The sequence below is a fragment of the Phyllobates terribilis genome, unplaced genomic scaffold (assembly GCF_046119375.1).
Source record: "Phyllobates terribilis strain yellow unplaced genomic scaffold, ASM4611937v1 Scaffold_1__5_contigs__length_1240528914, whole genome shotgun sequence".
In the NCBI taxonomy this organism is placed as follows: domain Eukaryota; kingdom Metazoa; phylum Chordata; class Amphibia; order Anura; family Dendrobatidae; genus Phyllobates; species Phyllobates terribilis.
This window is the reverse complement of record NW_027362761.1, coordinates 260828610-260849125: the sequence shown is the minus strand read 5'-3', so window position 1 is coordinate 260849125 and position 20516 is coordinate 260828610. Positions and strand designations below refer to the sequence as shown.

The window sequence follows — 20516 nt, the reverse complement described above, 5'->3', positions numbered from 1 at the left end:
CTGCTGCTGGCAGTTCCTTTTGCAATTGCTGACCATTCATGTCCCAGTTGTGGACAATGCTCCGGAAACAAGTCCGGAGATGCTGCAGACCATGGTAGCATGTTGAAGCTGCTCACAGTAGAAAAAGCAACATTCGGCCTGGTGTTGTGTTGTAAAATAGCTCCTGTGACACTTTGGAGTAAAACTGGTTTGGTCGAGAAACTAGTGGTATGGCTATTTCTCCAAACAGTTATTGTGTTTGGAAATTAAACTAGAGGGGTCCAGCTACTGTGCATTTTGCCACCCCACACCATAATTGCGGAAGTAGGACCAGTGTGACATTCCCACGTGGTTTACAAACCAATCTCCCTCTATTATTGCATCAGAGACGAAAGTGGGAATTGGCAATGGAGGCTGGATAGCGGTCTAACCTCATCAGATATATTGTGCTCTTCACCATGATGGCTTTTAAGAGCAGTGGCATAAGGTCAGGTGAACACCTGTAACTTTATGTATGGCTCGTAGCCCAATGTCATACAATCCTCTTCTGATGGTTTATGCAGAAACTCGATAATAACTCCAGCACTCAAAAATTTGTGAAAATTCAAAAGTTTATTATTGGTGAATTAGCCAGACCCAAGTGGAAGAAGATACATTAACAAAGCTTCGGCCTGAACTGGCCTTTTTCAAGGTATCTGTATATACAAGAAAAAGAACAAAATCAATATCTAGCCAAACATAAATATTTTCAATCCAATACAATAATTTATATGAATCTATTTATATCCAAGTATATCCTTTATACCACCCACATAGGGGTATGAACGGCCGTATATAAACATTGTGGACAAAGATTTCCAAATTAAATAAATACATACTATATGTTATACCTTATGGGTTTTTTTTTTTGCATATTTGACATGTGTGATGAAACTGGATCAGGGGTTGATGTCAGCACGCCATCTTACAAGTTAAATGTATGACCCTGGACAATGATGGTGTCTCCACACTCAACTCTATATAAGTAAAGGTGGAATGGATCGGATAAGTGATAGGGTAAATGGTGGTGTCACTCAGCCAGTAAGTAAAAAGGGAAGTGATGAACTGTATCAGGACGACAAGAGTAAAAGCCCAGGAGACATCAGTGATGCAAAAAGAAAAGACATATGTGGTTACCTGGTGGTTGTAGGGTCCCGTCGTCTACGTGTGCGGTTAATGCAGATGCCGCCGTGCCAGGTAGCGTCTGTGCTGTCTTATGTGCGCTCCTGAGAGGGGGGGGTGCGCTCACATCCGGTGACATGAAGGCCGGTGTGAAATGTGCTGCGACGCATGCGCGAGCCGACTTGCGGCGAGAAAGAGGAAAATTGCCGATTTGCAGGTGCGCATGGGCATTGACCACAGGAACAATAAAGGAGGAGGCAGCAAATAGATTAACAAGTGGCAGGAAGGGGGGAGTAAACTAGGATGATACAAAGAAGACATGATGACCAAGGGGCTTAAGAAACAATATGGCAAGGGGTTTAAGGAAACAAATAAGAGATAAAAATTAATAATTGCCAAAGAGAGGTGGACACATAAAATAGAACAAAAGGAACAGCGAAAGAAAAAAGGAGAGAGGGAGTAATGGAGACACAAGGAAAATGTATACCTGCTGGATTGTTACTGGACGGTCTGGAAAAAATGCACAAAGAACATATGTGTTACGTATGGTTTTGTTTTTGAGTTAGACTTCGGTCGGCGTACCAAGTCCGCTTGTCCAAAATCACTTGCATGCATGTGGAAACAAAAGTATTTATGGTGTACTTTAATCTTTACATACGTAACACATATGTTCTTTGTATCTACTCCTGAGCACCACAGAATCAGGGAGCACCCAATCCCTCATTCTGTTATGCAGAAACTGATGCCTTAGACTTGGCTCATGACTTGAACAATATGATCTTGGCTGATTAGGTCCAACATTCAAACGAGTATTTTATCCTTTAAAAATAATCTTTATTCAAATTCAAAAATATATAAAAAAATATACATTATATCTAAAAGGAAGAGAGTGCAACTATTAATGCAGGGTCACATCATAGAAAATAATTTGACAAAATTAGGAGGTAGATCAATACAATAAGTGGCAAAAAGTACCATAATTATGTCTGTTCATATAGTTTCACTGGTTGATTGATTGAAACAAGATTAAATTGTTAATATGTCTAAACAGGTTAAGTTTAACAATAAGTTAGTACATCCCTGTATCAAGTCAATTTGTTACAGAAACCACACTACCATATGGAGATATAGCATGAATAAATTAAATTTAATTAAATTAAGTGTCATAGCTATTTGCACCACAAGATGGTGCCAAAGTGCTTTTATGCCTTATGTATCCACTATCTGCAAAAAAAAAAATTGTAATTGCCAAAACTTCATATGAGAAGATGTAAAGGTTTGTCATTTACAGATTATGAGACAGTATGTCATTCACCCTTCTCATAAGTTACGCCTATATGCAAAAAACTTCATAAGGCACAAAATCACTTTGGCACCATCTTGTGGTGGAAATAGCTATGACACTTAATTTAATTAAATTAAATTTATTCATGCTAGATCTCCATATGATAGTGTAGTTTCTCTAACAAATTGACTCCATATAGGAATATTATTGTAACTAATATTGGCACATGACTTACAGTTTAACTTGCACCACACAATCATGGAACCAGAGGTATGGCCATTTCTCCAAACTTGTCCCTAAAGACGTTTTCTTTCTGTGCGTGGTGCTCATACTCTATACTGAATAAATCGAGATGTTTTGAAAATTTTGTTTATATTTTTTCATCATTTGCATATCATTAACATGTCTATCCATCCTGTAACTTCCATAATTCCATGACTTTTCTTTTGCTGTCGCAATATCAGTGTTTGAAGAGTGTGTATATGAAAACACGCAGGGGTTGTTTGCACATGACCACAACTTTTTCTATCAGAGCTGTGGAGTCTGTAACCAAAACCTCAAACTCCGACTCCTCAATTTCCCTGATTCCTGACTCCACAGCCCGGCCTCACTACTGAGCGTGTACATAAAGTGCAGCACAGATTCATCTCAACTAAAAGCCTAGACCCTTAGCTCAGGACTAGAACAAACATTTATAGGACATTTCATAACTTTCCCAAATTCTTCTGAAAAAATTTACAGCACATCCTGCATTGTACTACTGTACCCAATTTTATTATATATTGTCGGAGTCAGTCCATTAAAACTGACTCCGACTCCACCAAAATCAACACAGACACCACTACTCTGACAGCCCTGGTTTCTATATGTGTGCTCGGCAGGAATCTGCCGAGGATAGCACATTTGGCAATTGTCTTGACTTAGAAAAAATCTTTTATTATAATTATTTATTGATAATAAATGTCAGCTAACACATTTTATATTATGTAGACAACTGGAAAGAAGTTCTTCAGAAATACATTCCAGCAAATGAAATCCCCAAATACTATGGAGGAACCCTAGAAGACCCAGATGGTGATCCAAAATGTAAATCCAAGGTACTGAGGCAGCCTGATAGAAAAGCAACTATATAACCACAATCTGGAACAATATCTTGCGTATTATTTTTTTTTTGATGCATCACAAACGTGTTAAAATGCATAATAGTTCAACTGATGACTAGATCACAATGTGGTGCCTTATTCCTCCTAATCTTCAGAAGACTCATTCAACAATGTGGAGAACAAGCGGGATAGTCCATCTTAGGGTGCAGTCAGACGGCCATATAAATCAGGCCGGGATTGAACCGCAGTGGCTCTCCCAACACAAGCGTGACCGCTTCATACAGTGGCATGTGAAAGTTTGGGCACCCCTGGTCAAAATTACTGTTATTATGAACAATTAAGCAAGTTGAAGATGAAATGATTTCTAAAAGGGCTAAAGTTAAAGATGACACATTTCCTTTGCATTTTAGGCAAAAAAAAGTCATTTTTTAAATTTTTAAAAATTATCAAAAGAAAAATGGGCCGATGCAAACTTTTGGGCACCCTTGGAGATTTGTGTGCTCAGATAACTTTGACCAAGTTTTCACACCTTAATTAGCCTATTGGGGTTATGACTTGTTCACTAACATCGTTCGTAAAGGCCAGGTGATGCAAATTTCCCAGCTTTATAAAAACCCAGCCTCCTCTAACCTTGTGCCAAAAAACAGCAGCCATGGGTTCTTCTAAGCAGCTGCCTAGCACTCTGAAAATGGTGGACGGCCACAAAGCAGGAAAAGGCTATAAGAAGATAGCAAAGCGTTTTCAAATTGCCATTTCCTCTGTTTGAAATGTAATTAAGAAATGGCTGTTAACAGGAACAGTGGAGGTTGAGATAAGGTCTGGAAGACCAAGCAAAATTTCAGTGAGAGCTGCTCGTAGGATTGCTAGAGAGGCAAATCAGAACCCCCTCTTGATTGCAAAAGACCTTCAGAAAGATTTAGCAGACTCTGGAGTTGTGGTACATTCTACTGTTCAGAGGCACCTGCACAAATATATCCTTCATGGAAGAGTCATTAGAAGAAAACCTCTCCTGCATACTCACAATAAAATTCTGCATTACAGGTATGCAAAAGAACATTCAAACAAGCCTGATGCATTTTGGAAACAAGTCCTGTGGACTTGATGCAAACATAACACCATCTGTAAAAAAGCTGAAGTTGCAAAGAGGATGACTTCTACAAATGAATAATGATCCTAAACACACGTCAAAATCCACAATAGACCACCTCAAAAGGCGCAAGCTGAAGGTTTTACAATGGCCCTCACAGTCCCCTGATCTGAACATCATTGAAAATCTGTGGCTGTCTCAACGCGCCCTTGAGCAAATAAAAGGGGCGAAACAAATCATTACGACAACGATAACAGAAATCCGGTTTGTGCCAACATGCCATGATATAATATACAGCCATGGCCAAAAATGTTGGCACCCATGAATTTGTTCCAGAAAATGATTGCAATTACACATGTTTTGTTATACACATGTTTATTTCCTTTGTGTGTATTGGAACAACATAAAAAAAACTGAAAAAAAGGCAAATTTCACACAAAACCTTCAAATTGTTGGCACCCTCAACTTCATATTTGGTTGCACACCCTTTGGAATAAATAACTGCAATCAATCACTCCCTATACCCATCAACAAGCTTCTTAGACCTCTCCACTGGAACTTTGGACCACTCTTCTTTTGCAAACTGCTCCAGGTCTCTCATATTTGTAGGGTGCCTTCTCCCAAAAGCAATTTTAAGATCTCTCCACAGGTGTTCAATGGGATTTAGATTCAGACTGATTGCTGGTCACTTAAGAACTCTCCAGGGCTTTGTTTCCATCCATTTTTGGGTGCTTCTTGAAGTGTTTGGGGTCATTGTCCTACTAGAAGACCCATGACCTAGGATGCAAACCCAGCTTTCTGATACTAGGGATTACATTGCGACCCAAAATCCGTTGGTAGTCTTCAGATTTCATGCCTCATCTTTCCACAAGACTCTTTCCCAGAAGGATTTTGGCTTACTTATGTACATTTTGGAAAATTGCAGTCTAGTTTTTTTTTCATGTCTGTGTCAGCAGTAGGGTTTTCCTGGGTCTCCTACATTGCGTTTCATTTCATTCAAATGTCGACGGACACTTCGTGCAGACACTGATGCACCCTGAGCCTGCAGGACAGCTTGGATTTCTATGGAACTTGATTGCAGCTGCTTATCCACCCTCTGGACTATCCTGTGTTATAACCTTTCATCAGTTTTTCTCTGCTGTTCACGTCCATGGAGATTAGCTACAGTGACATGGTTTGTAAACTTCTTGATGTTCCTTTGTCCACTGTGCCCAACATAAAGCTCTCTGGAGATGGACTTGTAACCTTAAGATTGTTAACATTTTTCAACAATTTTCATTCTCAAGTCCTCAGACAGTTCTCTTCTCTTTCTGTTCTCCCTGCTTAGTGTGGCACACAGACACACTATGCAAAGATTGAGTCAACTTCTCCCCTTTTTATCTGGTTTGAGGTGTGATTTTCATATTGCCCACATCTGTTACTTACCACAGGTGAGTTTGAACGAGCATCACATGCTTGAAACTAAGTTGTTTACACACCATTTTGGAAAGATGCCAACAATTTTGTCCAGCCCATATTTGGGGTTTTGTGTGAAATTTTGTCCAATTTGCCTTTTTTTTTGTTTGTTGCAATGCACACAAAGGAAATAAACAAACGTGTACAACAAAACCTGTGTAATTGCAAAAGTTTTCTGGGATAAATACTTAATTTTTTTACAACAATTTCAATATGTAAAAACTAATTTAAGGGAGATGTATCCACATGACAACCCATTTCTATATAAGAGCCAAGTCCTCATTGAGTATGTTGAGCAGTTTCACATTATTAGCCCATATACAGTGGATATACAGTAGATTACATAGCATAAAACATCTAAAGGTAACAGTCTGTAAGCAAAAAAATGCTCAGTGTAATTGAGGTGATTTCACACAATAGTAATATATTTGGAAAGAAAGCTCAATAATAAGAAATCTGCCTATTGACTAATTTAAACTGAGTATTTTCATGCATCACATGATTAATGGAGTTGTGCAGAACTTATGTATTGGTGACCTATCTGACAACCAGAATCCCCAACCATCACCTACTTGCAGCTTTTGCTGCGGCCTGATGTACAAAGCCAGGACCGCACTGCTCCGTACACTCTAGTGACCTTCCTTAACTATTGCAGCTAAGATCCCATTGAACTCATTGGGAGCTGACCTGCCACAACCCCTTTAAGCCCAATGTAGGCAAGAATATAATTATGATCTGATTTACTTCTTGTGTTGTATAATCCTGACTATTGTTTTTCAGATAAATTATGGAGGAGACATCCCTAAATCCTACTATTTGCGGGACCAAGTTCAACAGAATTACGAGCAAAGTGCAAATATCAACAGGGGCTCCAGTCAGCAAACGGAGTACGAGATTCTGTTCCCAGGCTGTGTACTCAGGTAAGCCATTGAGCCCATTATTTTCATCATCATTCAGACCTGTATCCTAACAATTAGCAGGAGCTTAGAAAAAAAATAATAGTGTCCGTATAATATCATTATCACAATGATTCCTAAAATCTCACACCCTCTTTTATTGTTCATTTAGATATGACAACTGTTATTCTTGAATTGTAATTACAGTTTACTATAGCAGTTCTCTTACTGCACATACAAGAAATGTTAAAAGTGGACATTTAATTCTGGCTGCTCTGTAGCAGCAAAGACTTTGGCTGGTGAATGACACCACTGGATCATTGGATTTCTTAAAGAGTAACTGTTTTAATTTTTATTTCATAAATTAGTGGTTCATATGAATTTAAGTTACTTTGTAATATACAATGTAAATCTGCTTCTTTCTCTTAATGGACTGATCTTTCAATCTCAATTTAAAGGCAATATCTGTATTCATTGACTACAGATTTTCCCATTAGGGTATGTGCACACGGTCAGGAGCCGCTGTGGGTTTGATACTGCGTGTTCTGCAGCGTCAAACCCGCAGCGGCCAGCTGTAACAGCATAGTGTATGGGATTTGTAGAAATCCCATGTCCACTATGCGTCTCCTTGCACCTGCGGCTCACCCACGGACATGCTGCGCGTCTTTCCAGACCGCAGCATGTCTATTTCTCTTGCGGAGTCTCTAGTCTCAGCAAGAGAAATTAGATCAGTGTAATGCATTGATTGCGGTGAATCCGCATGGTTCGGATTCACCTGTGTGCAGAGCTTTGTACGCAGCATAGAGCATGCGGCATTCAAAGCGCTGACAGTACGGATCGTGTGCACACACCCTAAGGGTTCGCTCACATCTGCGTATAAAAACTAGTGCAATGTGAGAAAAAAAATCGCATTGCGTATGGCAGCGTAAAACGGCAGAAACTCACCAATGCAAGTCAATGGGTGCAAAAAAAGAAAAAAAAATCAAAAAAAAAAAAAAAAAAAAATTGCACCCATCTCAGAGGAAAACCAACATTTCATCAGCCAAGTACAGATAATTCACAGCGTGAACCGTCAAAATAGAATAGATAAATAGAAAGATCCCCACTCATGCAATGTTTGGGATCAGCCCGTCACATACCAGACGCAACTGTAAATAACATATAAGAAAAAAGAGGTATGTACAGTACAGGGATCACTGTTGATAAAAAGTAATTTATAAGTATAATAAACAGTATATTTGATGTTTGTTTAAAGGTAATTAGATCCTTTTCATTCGCTTAGTGCACTAGGATGTATTGGATAGAGGTTCACCTGTTTAAATTACAGACAGATGGTTTAGGACTCCAGCATTACTGTGCTGTTGTCCTTTGTATTGTTATGGCTTGCATTTGCTTTTTTAGTGCTCTGCATGTGTAGCTTTATTGTACATGTACATGTATTTAGCTAATAGATAATGAAAAAAATGGTGTGGGGTCCCCCTTATTTTTATTAACCAGCTGAGGGAAAGCAGACAGCTCAGAGTTGGTCTTAATAGTCTGGCAATAAACATGGAGCTTCCCAGGCTATTAATATCAGCTCACAGCTGCCTACTTAGCCTTTGTTGGTTATTAAAAAGGGGGGACCCCTAAAAACCAGTGAAGACTAAGCAGACAGTTGTGGGCTGATATTAATAGCCTAGTAAGGGGCCATGAATATTGGCCCCCTCTCAGACTAATAAAACCAGCCCTCAGCCACCCCAGAAATGACGCATCCATAAGATGCGCCAATTCTGGTGCTTAGCCGCCTTGGCTCTTTCCTTTTGCCCTGGTGCGTTGGCAAGCCAGGGTAATGGATTTGGGGTTGTAAGCTTTGTAGTGTCAGCTGACATCAAGCCCAGGGCTTAGTAATGGAGAGGCGTCTATAAAACACCCCCATTACGAACCCCATAAGTTTATTGCAAAAAACACACACAGAGCAAAGTCCTTTATTTGAACAAAACACTCCCCAACCCTCTTGTACCCATTTATTACCTTTAACAAATCAAATATTCCAAATAGTTCGCCGTAAATCCATCCCAAGCCAATCTCCAACACTGATACATACTGATGGTGTGTTGAGCGGTGACCTGATGCGACTGCTCAGCACGCCAGCTAGAACACACTGACCGTAGCGTGAGAACGAGCCTGCAGTGAGGAGCACTGATGTCAGTAAGGTGACCGGAGTTCATTGGCTATAAACTCCGGTCACCTTACAGATGTCAGCGCTTGCAGCGTGAGAAACTTCTCACTCTGAGAGCGGTGACGTCAGTAAGGTTAAAGCAGTTCACAGGATGGCCCACACAGAGCTTACCGTGAGAACCGCTGCCTGTGACCTACGGTAACCTTAATTACGTCACAGTTCGTCACTGCAGCCAGGTTCTCGTGGTACTCTCACTGTGATACGGCTGGCGTGGCCACATTACTGATGTCAGCGCTCACCACACCATCTGGATGTAGCAGAGTTTGGGATCGTTGTAAGACCTCCTTATTATGGAATTACGGCGGACAGGTGAGTATAACTTAGATTGCTGTGGGAATAAATGGCTAAAAGAGGGTCGGGGGGAGTGTGTGTGTGTGTGTGTGTGTGTGTGGTTTTTTTTGTTTTGTTTTTTTTATTAGGACTTTTCTCACTGTGTCTTTATTACTTTTGACCATGGGGTTGGTAATGGGGGTGTCTGATAGACACCTGCATTACTAGCCTCTAAGCTTGATGATGACAGCTGTCATCAGCCCCAAAACTATTACCCTACTTGCCAACTTACCAGGGTAAGTGGAAAGAGCCAAGGCTAAGCGCCAGAATTTGTGCATCTAATGGATGCGCCATTTCTGGGGCGCCTGAGGGCTGGTGTTATTAGTCTGGGAGGGGGCCAATACCCATGGCCCCGTCTCAGCCTATTAATAGCAGCTCACAGCTGTCTGCTTAGCCTTTGCTGGTTATTAATAGGGGGGACCCCACATCATTTTTTGGGAGGGTCCCCCTTTTTTAATAAACAGTAAAGGCTAAGTAGACAGCTTCATGTTTATTGCCCCATTCCCAGACTATTAAGACCAACTCTCAGCTGTCTGCTTTCCCTCAGCTGGTTAATGGAAGTAAGGGGGACCCCCACGCCATTTCTTCCTTTTTATTTATTAGCTAAATACAATTACAGAAAACAACACACGCTAAGCAATTATTATTATATATCTCACCGACATACCGTATTTTTTCGGACTATAAGACGCACTTTTTCCACCAAAATTTTGGAGGAAAGTGGGGGGTGCGTCTTATAGTCCGAAAATATATGTATGGTGTGGGGGGAGCGACCGCGGCGGAGGAGCGGGGCACAGGAGGCAGTAGCCGGCTGCTGCATCCTACACTGTGCCCGCTGCTAAAGAAAATTAATATTCACTGCACCCCACACCCATGGGCGTGGGGAGCAGTGAATATTCATTTTCCTTAATAGCGCGCACACTGTACCTGCAGTGCGGCTCCTGCTGCAGCCGGGCGGTCATGTGTGCCTGCTATTAAAGACCATGAATATTCAATACAACCCACTCCCATGGGTGTGGGGAGTAGTGAACATTCATGCTCTTTAATAGCGGGCACACAGACCATCGAGCCGCAGCAGGAGCCGTGCTGCAGGTACAGTGTATGCTCTATTAAGGTGAGTGAATATTCACTGCTCCCCACGTCCATGGTCCCGGCGTGGGGAGCAGTGACTATTCCGGCACAGCATCTCACTGTGTGAGGGCCCATGGCAGTGACGCCGTGCTTGGCTCACACAGTGATATCAGTGTCGGCAGCAGGACGCTGCGCTGGAGCTGAGAGGATGTGAGAATTTTTTTTTTTTTTTTTTTTGTGTGCAGTGTGATGGGGATCACGGGATCCCATCATACCAGGAAGAGGGATAAGGGTGCCATGCATACCAGGAAGAGGGATGAGGGGGGGGGGGGGGCATGCATACCAGGAGAAGGGATCAAGGGGGCCATGCATACCAGGAGGAGGGATGAAGGGTGCCATGCATACCAGGAGGAGGGATGAAGGGTGCCATGCATACCAGGAGGAGGGATAAAGGGTGCCATACATACCAGGATGGGGATGAGGGGTGCCATGCATACCAGGAGAAGGGATGAAGGGGGCCATGCATACCAGGAGGAGGGATGAAGGGTGCCATGCATACCAGGAGGAGGGATGAAGGGTGCCATACATACCAGGATGGGGATGAGGGGTGCCATGCATACAAGGAAGAGGGATGAGGTGCCATGCATACCAGGATGAGGGTTGCCTTGCATACGAGGATAGGGATCAGGGGGGTGCCATTCATACCAGGATGGGGGATCAGGGGGTGCCATGCATATCAAGATGGGGATGAGGGCCACGTATAACAGAAAGGAGGGGGGCCATATGTACCAGGATGGGGGATATTAACAGAATTGGGGGACACTACCCCTATACCAGTGTCAGCAGCAGACTCTCTCCCCCTTAACAGTGCATCATGACAACATTTTTTGCTTATTTTATTTTTCTATTTTCCTCCTCTAAAACCTAGGTGTGTCTTATGGTCCGGTGCGTCTTAGTCCGAAAAATACGGTATTTCTTTCTATCTATAGATCTACAGTGGCATTTAAAAGTTTGGGCACCTCTGGTCAAAATTACTATTATTGTCAACAGTTAAGCAAGTTGCAGATGAAATGATCTCTAAAAGACATAGACAAAAACATTCTGCTACAAATTCTCCTGAAGTGACAGTTTAACTTTTTTTTACCATGAAGTGTAACTTTAACTATTGTTTCAGGAGAACTTGCAGCAGAATGTCTGTCTTCCTCCAGCTGTTTCTCCCTTCTCCCTAGAATCTTATAAGCACCAACTGTCATCTATCTCAGTAATGTGAAAATCTGGCTTTACTAAATACAGATTTTACCCCTGAATTGAGTGAAAGATCAATCCTGGAGGAGAAAGAAGCCGAATTCTCTGATAATATATTTTATTAAGTTGCTTATGTTCATTGGTATTGATTGTCATTTACATTTTATTTCAGAAATCAGTTACTCTTTAAGTTAACGGTGTCATATCTAGTAGGACTAACTCATTTCATACATCTTGCACTGGTTTCTGACAAGCACAATCGTGTATGTATGTATATATGTGTATAACACATGTGGAATTATATACTTAACAAAAAAGTGTGAAACAACTGAAAATATGTCTTATATTCTAGGTTCTTCAAAGTAGCCACCTTTTTGCTTTGATGACTGCTTTGCACACTCTTGGCATTCTCTTGATGAGCTTCAAGAGGTAGTCACAGGAAATGGTTTTCACTTCACAGGTGTGCCCTGTTGGGTTTAATAAGTGGGATTTCTTGCCTTATAAATAGGGTTGGGACCATCAGTTGTGTTGTGCAGCAGTCTGGTGGATACACAGCTGATAGTCCTACTGAATAGACTGTTAGAATTTGTGTTATGGCAAGAAAAAAGCAGCTAAGTAAAGAAAAAGGAGTGGCCATCATTACTTGAAGAAATGAAGGTCAGTCAGTCTGAAAAATGGGGACACATTCAAAGTTTGCCCAAAGTGCAGTTGCAAAAAGCATGAAACGCTACAAAGAAGCTGGCTCACATGAGGACCGCCCCAGGAAAGGAAGACCAAGAGTCACCTCTGCTTCTGAGGATAAGTTTATCCGAGTCACCAGCCTCAGAAATTGCATGTTAACAGCAGCTCAGATTAGAGACCAGGTCAATGCCACACAGAGTTCTAACAGCAGACACATCTCTTCAACAACTGTTAAGAGGAGACTTTGTGCAGCAGGCCTTCATGGTAAAATAGCTGCTAGGAAACCACTGCTAAGGACAGGCAACAAGCAGAAGAGACTTGTTTGGGCTAAAGAACACAAGGAATGGACATTAGACCAGTGGAAATCTGTGCTTTGGTCTGATGAGTCCAAATTTGAGATCTTTGGTTCCAACCACCATGTCTTTGTGCGACGCAGAAAAGGTGAACGGATGGACTCTACATGCCTGGTTCCCACCGTGAAGCATGGAGGAGGAGGTGTGATGGTGTGGGGGTGCTTTGCTGGTGACACTGTTGGGTATTTATTCAAAATTGAAGGCATACTGAACCAGCATGGCTACCACAGCATCTTGCAGCGGCATGCTATTCCATCCGCTTTGCGTTTAGTTGGACCATCATTTATTTTTCAACAGGACAATGACCCCAAACACACCTACAGGCTGTGTAAGGGCTATTTGACCAAGAAGGAGAGTGATGGGGTGCTACGCCAGATGACCTGGCCTCCAGTCACCAGACCTGAACCCAATCGAGATGGTTTAAGGTGAGCTGGACCGCAGAGTGAAGGCAAAAGGGCCAACAGGTGCTAAGCATCTCTGGGAACTCCTTCAAAATTGTTGGAAGACCATTTCCGGTGACTACCTCTTGAAGCTCATCAAGAGAAAGCCAAGAGTGTGCAAAGCAGTCATCAAAGCAAAAGGTGGCTACTTTGAAAAACCTAGAATATAAGTCATATTTTCAGTTGTTTCACACTTTTTTGTTATGTATATAATTCCACATGTGTTAATTCATAGTCTTGATGCCTTCAGTGTTAATGTACAATTTTCATAGTCATGAAAATACAGAAAAATATTTAAATGAGATGTGTCCAAACTTTTGGTCTGTACTGTGTATGTATGTATGTATGTATATATATATATATATATATATATATATATATATATATATATATATATATATATATATATATATCATACAGACTTACATTCATTATAAATATTAGAGCGATAAAGAGGCAGTGACCCAGGTTAGTTCAACTTAATCGTCTTTTTTTTTGGTAACTTAAAAAAATAACTCAAACGTTATCCTTCGGATCGTCCACAACAGTTCGTATCAAATCCGTTGCCATGGGCGACTGCACCACCGTATCATTCGTGGGTGCATCAATGGCTTGGCTGTCTCTGGGTCTGGCCTGTGTTCAGACTCGCATACACGTGTCCTACATAGAGCCTCCTGATCTGATGCTTGCAAACCAAAACTGACACACCCAAACCTTAACTGGAAGTTTAAACGGGAATCGTGGACATAGGCCACTCTGAAGACCCGTAGTGGAGGGAGAGATCCGTCCCACTACTTTCCTACAGATCGCTCCAAAAATAAAAGCCCATGTCAGGTTTTCCTAAATCTGACTAGGTCAAATAGCTTGACCAAGTTCAGACTCTTTTGTTTTTCATTGTAACCACAGCTGTAACTGTAATTACAATGCTCTCCCAGCAGGTTTAGTATGTTTCTATGCACATCCTGGGGGACACGTAACGACCCTCGTATATGATTCCCCTCACAATATATGCAATTTGTCCTAGGCTTATATTCCCACATTGCTGTTCTCATCTAAAATGTTGATCTACTTTGCAAATTGGTCACAAGTAGGATTTTTTAATTATTTATTTAGGTGGCAGTTCCAATCAGATGGTGGTGACATTGGATTTGGAGTTTTCAGGAAGACAAAGGCGGGAGAGCGACAGAAAGCTGGGGAAATGATTGAGGTGGTGCCAAGTGAAAGATACAATTCCCACATGGTGCCAGAAGATGGAACCTTGACATGCTCTGACCCTGGCACATGTAAGTGTAAAAAGACTTGATAAGCAATAAGTATTTATAGGAAAGGAAGTGAAAGATGGAAATGTACTAGATATACGGCACTCTATGCAAGTAGGTGGGTGCACGTTTAGGGCGCCACTCCTTCATCCAATAGTAATTATAAAATCTGGGTACTCCAGATAATATCCTTGTTTCAAAGTATAATTTTTTATTAAGACTGAAATCCAGCAAGGTATATGTATATGACGTTTCAGTTCATAAGGCCTTCCATAGAAAAACTGGAACCATATTTCAGTATACACTATAAGACCCCCTTCACACGCCTAGTGATTCTGGTACTGAAGAAAAACAGTACTTGTGAGATCCATGGTCCGTGTTTCATCTGTGTGTATGTATGTGACATCCGTGTGCAGTCACTGTGACCCGTATGGAATGAAATGCAACACAGAAATTGAACATCTTTAATATACCATCTCTTTAAAGATAGATAGCGATGAGACACATGATAGATTGATATAAATAAAACGTTGTGGGGTCCCCTTTGATTTTTGTAATCAGCTGAGGTAAAGCAGACAGCTGGGGGCTGGTGTTAATATTCTGGGAAGGGGCAATAGCTATAAAGGTTCCCATCCTATTAACTGCTTATAGCCGTTTGCAAAGCCTTTACTGGTTAGTAAAAAAGTGACTTCCACCCCCCTCTTACCCTTCCCCCAAAAAAATGACATGGGGGTCCCCCCTATATTTACTAACTAGCAAAGGATAAACAGACAGCTGTGGGCTGATGTTCCTAGTCTGGGAGGCATTCCTAGCCTATTAAACATCAGCCGTCAGCCGCCCCAGAAATGGCGCATGCATTAGATGTGCCAAATCTGGCGCTTAGCCTCGGCTCTTCCCACGTGCCCTGGTGCGGTGGCAAGTTGGGTAATAGTTTTGGGGTTGATGTCAGCTGTTTTATATCTGCTGACCTCAAGCTCAGGGGTTAGTAATGGAGAGATGTCTATTAGATACACCCATTACTAACCCCACAGTCAAAATGAATAAAAACACACGCAGAGAAAAGTCCTTTAATTGAAAACACCCCCCCCCCCCCCACAATAACCCTCTCTTACCCATTTATTAACAAAAAGAGTCAAAGTAATCCTCACCTGTCCGCCGATAATCCAGAATGCTTATGTCCCAGATGGTTTGGTGAGTGGTCCCATCCCTCCTGCGATCGTTCACCACGCCAGCTTGAACACACTGAGCTCAGCGTGAGAATGCGGCTGCGTGTGACCGGTGGTGACGTCATTCAGGTTATCGCCGGACGCAGGCAGCAGTTGTCACGCTCAGCTCGGTGTCTTCCGGCTGGCTTGTTGAGCGGTCGCATTGCTGAAACATTTAAGTGTGACAGACATGCAAACGAATAAGAAATCAGGAAGAGGACAAACACTTTTTCACACCACTGTATATGTGAATCTTCATAGAAGAATTTGGGGCTGTATACATGGATCACTTATAATCATAGTGATTTATTATGGTTTTCCAATGTGTCCTTAAAACTTATTGTCTGTCCGTGATTTTTTGATAAGCCGTCCAGAAAAAAATAAAAAGTCAAATTGCCAACCCTGCTCTCTTCTCTCCCGACAGATGTACTTCGCTTTGATAATACATACAGCTACATACACGCCAAGAAGGTCAGTTACACTGTAGAAGTCCTGCTACCAGACAAAAGCTCCGAAGAGAAGATCCAGAAACTAGAGGAAAGGTTGGAGACCAGTCTCAGCCTCTAAAAATATAATCCTCTCTATAAAGCCCAGAAGACCTCCAAATACAGCTGTGAAGTAGCACAGTATGTATTGTAAAAGCCCACTAAGGTTCTGAAGATGCAATAAGACATTTGTCCACTATGAAATCGGTTGGGAGTCTTTCATGTGCCTCATTGCATTTCAGATATGAACGTGAGAAGATGCCAGAATTACCTGTAGATAATGGAGTAAAAAATGTAGTCATGCTTGAAATGAATACTAAATGGATAGAGATACTTGAAGCACAGTCCTTTTTATTATTCTTAGAGTCCATACTTCATGATGATTATGGATAATTTGCATACCTCAGTAAATACCGGGATAAAGATTAGAATTATGAATTTTAATTAGATTTTATTTCATAATGAAGTGACAGATATTGCATTGGTTCGGTAATAACTTTAGCGCTGTAATGGTTGTATTATTAGCCAATACCAAGTTCATGAATCAATAAAAATACAACATGCAATTACCAAAACCCGCTTTCTCCATTAGTAATTCCTCGGCTGTAACCCATTTTGTAAATGGTAGTGTTATGGGCTCACCTTGTGAGGTGCCTTCTCTAAGCCGTAGGTAGGGAGCAAGGCCTGGCCCTGGAGCCAAGACAGAGTAATGTCATTTCCAGACTTGGGAGTCATATATAAGGCTGTGTGCCCACGTAGCGTTTTTAAAGCGTTTATGCTGCGGAATTTCCGCAGCATAAACGCTTGTGAAACGCTTGGTAATCCGCACCCCATGGTCCCCAAGGGGATTCCGCATGTTCTATGCACATGCTGCGGATTTTTCCGCAGCGTTTATGCTGCGTACAAAAATCCCCAGCATGTCATTTAATTTTGCGGAAGCGCAGCGGAACTCCCGCCATTGACTTGCATAGAAACCGCGACTGTACATTTCTACAAGCGGATTATATGCGTTTCTATGTGCGGATGGTACCCAGTTCTGGAGGAGAGGAGACTCTCATCCAGACCTGGGTACCATTGTACCTGTAAAAAAAGAATAAAATAACAAATAAAGTTATATTCACCTGTCCGGCGTCTTCTCTCTGAATGCCGGCATCGCTTGAGGACCTGCGGTGACGTCACAGTCATGTGACCGCAGGCCCTTCACCGCTCTGTCTCGCGATATGCCGGCAGCCGGGAACCAGACAGGAACGAGCGCTGCAGCCACGCTGGGGCCTCGGGGGTGAGTATAGCTTTATTTGTTTTAATTTTTACGGTTCACACTATATAAATCCATGCCGTTTGCATGGATTTATATAGTGTGACCTAGTTGTCAAGCACTTTCCAAGTGATGCTATCGCCTGGAAAGCGCTTGTCAATCTGCATGCGGAAACACATGTGGATCCGCATGTATTCTGCAGGAAAAACGCATGTACAATCTGCATGCGTTTTTTCTGCCAGGGAGATGCAGAAATTTTCTGCTTCATTTCTGCATCGTGGGCACATAGCCTAAAACAACAACGTCAATTTCTAAAGCAATTTATTTGTGTCTTATGTCTGTAGAAGTTTAAGTCTGCATTGATCTGTATTATCAATGTGTAGACACTTTGTCACATACATTAACCTATGGTGCCTCTGTAAGCAAGGTTTCGAGAGAAAATACTGCCATAATACTGCTGTGAGATTTGTTTTATTACAAGAACCCTGTATGCCTCTGTATGTAATGGAAGGTACAGTATAGACCCCATAGCCTTAGAAAATATTGGGCCACAAAAACAGAACCCTGTTTCTTGACGAAAGAAACAAAACTCATACTTGTGATCAATTAGCTGTAAAAAGAACTTGAGAAAGATGTCCACGTACACTTGGGCCACGGTCACACATTCAGTATTTGGTCAGTTTTTTACCTCAGTATGTGTAAGCCAAAGCCAGGAGTGGAACAATCAGAGAAAAGGTATAATAGAAACACGTCACCACGTCTGCAATTATCATCCACTCCTGGTTTTGGCTTACACATACTGAGGTAAAAAACTGACCATGTGCACGTGGCCTAATAGCCAAGCACCAAGCGCTGATTTTTTTGATCATGAAGTTGTTGTATGTGCAGTTAGTGTAAATGTTCAATGTTCTATTGTTCTGATAGTTAACACACCCAGTTATATGGAATAATGCTTCTATGCTCTTGAATCACACAATGGATTGCAAATGCTCCTTTAACTCTTACACAAGTGGCTCTGGATATGGCTTCAGGTGAAGTGTTCTCAGTACTACAGCAGTGTCGGCACCTGGCTCTCCTTAGGGTCACTTGACATTGTTATACCACGCGATCCCTGCGACCAATCGGTCAATGAGTGAAGCCAGCGCTGATTGGCTGCAGGAGAGTCGGCGCCGTCACCCCTGGAAGGGGACCAGAGGTGAGTATGTGTTATTTTACTGGGGTGAACATGCTGATTAAGAAGGGGTTGTCTGAATATTAGTATTATTTATTATTCCATGGCGCTTTACGTGTGAAAAAGGGGTATACATAGCAGAAATAATTACAAAAATCTTGAACAAGACTGGTACAGGAGGAGCGAGGACCCTGCCCGCGAGGAATCACAATCTACAAGGGATGGGTTCAGAGCTGGTCGTGCAGTGGTATGGTGGAGCGGTGGTTACTGCAGGTTGTAGGATTGTCGGAAGAAGTGGGTCTTCAGGTTCCTTTTCAAGGCTTCCATGGTAGGCGAGAGTCTGATATGTTGGGGTAGAGAGTTCCAGAGTAGGGAGGATAGAAGACAATTCCTTTAATGTCCAGCATTAAGGTCACTTCATGTACGATAATCCTGTACTTTGAGTTGAGTTTTAATGTTTCTGTAGTTTCAGTTCTCTATTCTAGTAATGGCAATGCTAATCTTATGTAAAACAGGGCCCAAAAGAGGGAAGCTAAACAAGCCCATGTTAAAAAGAGAAACTTTATTGAAAAAATGTAAATGGACATGCATGATAAAAACATTAGAAATCAATAAAGGAGAAGAGAACCGAGCTCCCAAGACCTATAATAATGCTGTATGAAGAACATGAAAATTATGCCCATTACAACAATATATAGCGCAGTAAATGGAAACCCAAGTTTAGCCAGCAGTGAAAATGATGATCGGTATGCATACTAATAGTGACCCCTAGTGGTCACAACAACTAGTGGTACATGATTAGACATAGCATAAAATTGCATACCTGTGAGAGGTCTATAGGATGGGGCAGAACCATAACGCGTGTTTCACGACTGCTTCACACACAGACGCAGTCTACTACATCTGAGTGTCCGCCTCCAGTAGGCATACATGGCCGAAAATCATGCATGTTAGCACTGCTGGCACCATTCTAGTCTATAGCCCTGTCGGCACATACATGTGAATCCCATTTTGCGGTGGGGTCCAGACGTGAGCCCCGATCGGGCCACCGAGCGTGTAACAAAACACAATGTGAAGGCACACTAAGTGTTGTTTTTCCTTCTCAACTACAACTAGAAGCCCCCTTTGAAGTAGAGGGCAGTCCCATTTCCTGTTTACATGTGGCAGATTTATTGCAAAAAGGATTGTGAATGTTTCATAAATTAGCATGGAGCTTAGCTAGAAGTAAACTAATTGCTTTAAGTGTAGCTGAACTGTAAGGCTATGTTCACACGTTAAGTATTTATTGCGTTTTTTTGTTTTTTTTCCATAGAACAAATGTATATAAGAAAAAAAAACTGCTTCATTTTTTTAACAGGATAAATTGACTATGATGCTAAAGTTCATTTCTTATTGGCAACATTCTTTTTTGTTACAGGTTTAACAACAATAAGAAATAATTTGATCTCAATAATACAACGTGTTGTGGTGCCCTGATGCGAATACACTTAAGAAAAGCTGCAAACATGATAAAAGTGGCACAAAAATGGGCAGCGAAGGGTATTATTGAAAGGGTTAAGCGACTTTGGGCCACTGATCTCACACCACTGTTTCAAATTCAGATCACTCCAGCCTGGCCTAAATAGGTTCTGGGCATCAGAGTTGGCATCAAAGTGGGCAGGCAGCCAATTTTCACATATTTGAATAACTAGTGTTTTTAAATGGTTAAATGACGTTGGGCCACTGATCTCACAGCACCATTATACAGACAGGGAGATCAGTGGCCCATTCATTCGACCTTAATCTAATCTGTGAAGCTTGGCAGTGTGCCCTCTTTGATGCCAGCTCTGCGGCCCAG

The 20516-nt window shown here is 41.8% G+C and overlaps 1 protein-coding gene across 1 annotated transcript in view; it reads left to right on the top strand.

Moving 5' to 3' along the window:
• Positions 1-16394, top strand: part of SEC14L2 (SEC14 like lipid binding 2) — a 42791-nt gene extending 26397 nt beyond the window's left edge. Inside the window, exons 9-12 of the mRNA XM_073671422.1 lie at positions 3416-3522; positions 6851-6990; positions 14418-14587; positions 16193-16394. Of these exons, the coding sequence (XP_073527523.1) occupies positions 3416-3522; positions 6851-6990; positions 14418-14587; positions 16193-16335 (560 nt within the window). The 3' untranslated portion in view covers positions 16336-16394. The remainder of the gene's footprint in view (positions 1-3415; positions 3523-6850; positions 6991-14417; positions 14588-16192) is intronic.
• Positions 16395-20516: the final 4122 nt, after the last annotated feature.